The 5,204-nt window shown below is 20.4% G+C and overlaps 2 protein-coding genes across 3 annotated transcripts in view; both read right to left on the reverse strand.

The window, feature by feature from the left end:
* The window catches only part of LOC102670700 (DNA-directed RNA polymerase II subunit RPB2), a 4,445-nt gene extending 4,196 nt beyond the window's left edge, over positions 1–249 (reverse strand). For both annotated transcript variants that reach the window (XM_006610119.2, XM_031515409.1), the window contains exon 1: positions 105–249. In XM_006610119.2, coding sequence (XP_006610182.1) covers positions 105–123 — 19 coding nt within the window. In that variant the 5' untranslated portion in view covers positions 124–249. The remainder of the gene's footprint in view (positions 1–104) is intronic.
* Positions 250–2,119: 1,870 nt separating this feature from the next.
* LOC102672691 overlaps positions 2,120–5,204 on the reverse strand; it is a gene marked incomplete at its 3' end in the record, with an annotated part of 5,941 nt that continues 2,856 nt past the window's right edge. The window contains 12 exon segments of the mRNA XM_031515440.1: positions 2,120–2,175; positions 2,247–2,402; positions 2,474–2,598; positions 2,728–3,002; positions 3,073–3,207; positions 3,331–3,417; positions 3,477–3,588; positions 3,713–3,984; positions 4,058–4,232; positions 4,331–4,581; positions 4,679–4,769; positions 4,865–5,138. Of these exon segments, the coding sequence (XP_031371300.1) occupies positions 2,120–2,175; positions 2,247–2,402; positions 2,474–2,598; positions 2,728–3,002; positions 3,073–3,207; positions 3,331–3,417; positions 3,477–3,588; positions 3,713–3,984; positions 4,058–4,232; positions 4,331–4,581; positions 4,679–4,769; positions 4,865–5,138 (2,009 nt within the window).

Consider the following 5,204-nt stretch of genomic DNA (forward strand, 5'->3'; position numbering starts at 1 on the left):
TAGAATATTATATTGCATTTTAACGTTTATTATGTTTACTATATTGCATTATTAATGTTAATCTTTCTATATTTTTTCATATTAATATAAACATAAATCTTTACCTTCTTCAAGTGAATACATTTTCTTATTTATTATATACAACGTCACAAATACTGCAAGTACAAAACTTCGCTTAGTGTAATGTCATGAACTATTTCTCATATCTTACTGTAAGATATTCGTATATATGTTAGAATAATGAGTATGTCCTTTCTTTTCATTGGTCTATTATTTATTTACATGGTAATATGTTAACTGCAATTTTACTATAACTTATATAGTTCGGAAATTAAATAACTAAATATTTAAAGAATAAATCAACATTAGATTATGTTTAAATATTCATTTTTGATATTATAAATTTCTAAAATCGATATTTTTAGATTTCATCAAAATCTATCAATTGATAAAAAAATAAATAAAAAATAAATAATTTTTTAAATTTTAAAAATATATTTATGAAAATATAAAAATATACAATAATAATATACAATATAAATTACAATACAATATTACAAATACAATATAAAAATATAAATTATTATTCTTAATAGTTATATTATATCATCGCCATCTTAAAAAATGCAACTTCTATTAAATATAACATTTAATAATATTATTTTTTTTAGAAAATGTTGAAAATATTAAAATTTCTTAAATATCAATAATAAAATGAATTATTTAAAGAAAGTCGATAAAATTTTTTCTTTATATTATATTAATCTATGCAACAAATTGTAACTCTTGATATAAAATAAGTAAATGAAATAATGAGATATATATAGCGTCAAATGTATTTTATAAATACACTCTAAATCTTGAACTATAAAAATACATTATAAATTAACATTTCATTAAAATTATATGATATTATGATAAGTTCTTATTATTTTATATTATGAATATATTATGATACAATTATGAAGAATTAATATTTATATTAGTATGTTTTAAGAATGCTTTATAAAGTTACAAACGAAAAACGACAAACAAATTTTTGATAATTATTTTTTGACAGAAAGCTTCAAAATTTTTTATTTTTATTCAGGCTTTCATTTATTTAAATCTATTGATTTAAAACATTTGCATCATATCAAACTATAATTATGTTTTATATTGTTCTAGAAATACATTATAAATGTAATATCTATTATTTTTTATTATTTTATTTTATTATTTATTTTGTATAAATTATTATTAATTTTTAATATATAAAATATTATTAATTTTATTATTAATTTATTATAAATTAAAATATATAATTTTGAAAAAAAATAATAAAAGTTTATTTAATTGACATCTAATATTTTGTGAAAATATAAATAATTGTAAACGAAGAAAAAAAATAATTGTAAACAATAATAAATAATGGGGCAAGAACAGAAATAAGATAAAAATATTGAAATCAACAATATTTTCAAAATGCCACAAATGAAATATACAAAAAAAGAATAGAAATAAAAGATATAATGAAAGAAAAATAAAAATAGGGTAAGAATTGACAATTAGCATTATTAAAAATTCTTTCTGTAGTAGTATATAAGGTGATGCTTATTTTCAATTCCTACTCTATCTTATCTTGTTTTTAAAGATGTCTTTTATATTCAAGAGATAGCGCTATCTGTTAATTCTAATTTTATTTCTATACTTTTCTCATTATTTTTTGTCCTTTCTCTATATGTTTCATTTATGATATTTTGGAAAATGGCGTTATTTTCAATATATTTATTTTATCTCTATTCTACCTAAATATTTTTATTTTATTCCACTATTTGCTCATCTATAAATACTTATTTTAAAAAATGTGCTTAAGAAATGATTTCGATATCTAATTAAATTTACTGCTTTTTAAAATAAAAATAAAAATATATTAAGACGTATAAAAATAATATATATTATATATAAATTTATATAATTTCACTTTTTAAATTACTTTAGAATATATATAATAGGATAAATTATTTTATAAAATATTTATTATATACATAAATATTATTAAATATTATTAAATATTTATAATTTATAAGAATTAATTTAAATATTATATTAATTTAAGTATAATATAAGTAGTAATAATTAAAATAAGTTTTGGATAAAATAGTGAAGATATATTTTGAAGTAAAATATTGAAATCTAAAATATTAAAATTTTGATTATTTTCAAAAGTAAATTAGAATAAATATTATTAGTTATAAAATTATTACTTTTATCACTCGGATCCCGATTTCCACATTGACGGTAATTTAAGGTTCCATTTCTTTTTTTAGGAACATATCCTGGTATATATAAACTGGGTACATCTAAGCGTCCAGTTGATATAAGTTTGTTAAAATCTTGTTCTAAGTTATAAGCAATTGGACCTAAATATAGAATTATAAAATAAATGCATTAAATTCAATATATTTATAAAAATTATATATTTTTCATTTACCTTTAAAATGCAATAAAAATTGAATACATGCTCCATTATATAAAACTTTAGTTTTTCGATTATCTATAGATAACATCCAATGAGGAATTCCCATAATTTTTCTTACATCTTCTAAAAATTGTGCCCTATAAAAATGTTTGAATAATGAATAAATTGTAAAAATATTTGTATTTCGAAATTTTAATAATAAAATTTTAGAATAATGAAAAAAAAATAAAAAAAGATAGATAAAATAATGTTGGATATGTACTTACGCTACAAAACGTGGTGGTTTTCTTATATTTACATATTTTACAATATCGTTATCAGGTTCAATATTAGCACACGCAAATTTATTACTTCCAAAATTTTCATCAAAAACAACAATAGATCTTCCCATTGCAGATACTGCTCCTGCTAATGGAAAATTTGAATCTGTAAAAACTTGTCTTTCCAATCCTATATTAATGGGACCTAATCGACCTGATATATCTCCTACATAACATCTAAGCGGTAAATCAGGACCGCATTCTTGTTTATATAGATCATCCTATTAAAAAAATTATTTTTATTAAAATAAAAATTTTATATAAATAGGAATACATAATTCTGATTAATACATTTAAAGGATCAGCTAATTGTGTAAAATAAGGATTCCACACATATCCACCAGCTACACATCTAGTATCCTTTATTTTAACAGCTGCATCTACTCCAACAGGATTTACATATATTGCCCAATTGTGATTTTTTGTCTATAATGAAATATTTTAATTTAATTCAGAATTTATTATTAATTTTTTTTCAACTTTCTTAATAAATGTTTCAATTAAATTTTATCTACAATATTATTTTTTATATTATAAATTTTATCTTACAATATTACGATCATATTTTCCAGGATGTCGTAAATTTACTTCAATTATTGTTTCACTTTGACCTCCATCTTGATGAATAAGTTGTGTCTGTAATAATTAATGTTAAATCATATTTTATATTTTATTTGTATTTATATTTCTAATACCATTCTTATATAGCCATATGCAAAACCTTGTGGATGATGAAAAGAAGCAATTGCTCTTAATTCTATGGCTTCAGATGGTGAATATCCTCTTTCTATAGTTGAACAAGCCCATCTTAAAAAAAAAAAAAATAGAGATAGATATACAGAATATTCAAACAAAATAAATAGAATTAAGAAACAAATAAACAAAATAGAAAAAAAATTTAAAAACTAATTTTATAAAATAAAATAACTACCGTAAATTTTTTTTTTTTTTATGAATTACAATACTTCGACCTAGTATACTTGTTGGTCCAAATAAAGAAAGCATTGTATCATTAAATGTTTTCATATATCTTTTTTTATTTTCTAAAGTCCCAAATTTTCCACTAAGATCACCCATTTCATATTGATCACTTGTTCCTTCTTCTGGAAATGGTATGTTACTAACATTAACATTTAATGGATTCCAATGTCCATACAAGGATGTACTTTCACATGGAAATTCTAAATCTTGTTCAATTGGAGTCTAAAATATATAAACTTTTATTAAAATATAGATTTATTAAAATAGAAAAGAGATTCTACTGCATTAGTATTACCATATGTACATGATATCCACTCATTTTTTCATCTAATCCATCAAGATTTATTTCTAGATTTGTAACATCATATTCATTTTGTTGTATAAATTGTAATTTTCCTTTCAACAAAATAAATTCTCCATTTCCAAACCAATCTTTCACTATAGCTTTGCGACGATATGTTTCACTAATTCTATATAAAAATATTGATATCTTAGTTATGTTAGTAAAAAAATTTGATATTAGAAATATTTTTGATTAAATTTTTTTTTATAATTTATATGGAATTACATTGAACATGCTAATCTTTCTCCTCTTGCGCGAGGTCCATTATCATCATAAATCACTAAACTTTTACCCAATATATTATTAGGACCTGATAAAGCTAGCATTGTATCTGTGAAGAGTTTTCGACTTATTAGAGTTCCATATAATTTTTTACCAGCAATATCAATTGTATTATGTCTTATAAGATCTCCTACACGACATAATGATGTTTCTAACATTGAACAATATTTAGCATAATCTGAATTCCATTCTACCTAATAAATTGAAGTGATATTTTTAAAAATATAATATTATAAATAATGGAAAATTATAATATAAATAATTAATATTGTACTTGATTAATTACTATACTTTATAAGGATTATAAGGTTCACCAGTACTTAAACATCTATCCATCCAGCTATAATAATCTTTGCCTGGTGGATTATCATGAACCATCCATCTAAATATTAGTTGATTTATTAAATTGTTTAAATTATAGTTAAATTAATTTTTGTTATAAGGATTTTTGATAATAAATTCATTAAAATATCATACCTATGATATCCTGAATTATTTAAAGTATTACCATCTGCATGAATTAAATTTTCAATTATAATAGTAGTATCCATTTGAGGTTCATTTTTTGGTTGGCGAAAAATTATTTTTCCAACAATTGGATATCTATATATTACTTGTGCAGTTACGATTGGCATTTCTCCAGTATTATCTGGTAAATAAAGATTTATAGTGCCACAGATCCATGGCATGATACTTTGATTATCAGTTTCATTATATCTGTTTTGAAAAATTTATATTTTATAACTATGTAAATAAGAATAAAAATAAAATAAAAACTTTATAACTGTTTAAATAAAAGTTAAAATGAAAAAAAAAA

This window comes from Apis dorsata, unplaced genomic scaffold (genome assembly GCF_000469605.1).
Source record: "Apis dorsata unplaced genomic scaffold, Apis dorsata 1.3 scaffold_69, whole genome shotgun sequence".
Taxonomy (NCBI): Eukaryota; Metazoa; Arthropoda; class Insecta; order Hymenoptera; family Apidae; genus Apis; species Apis dorsata.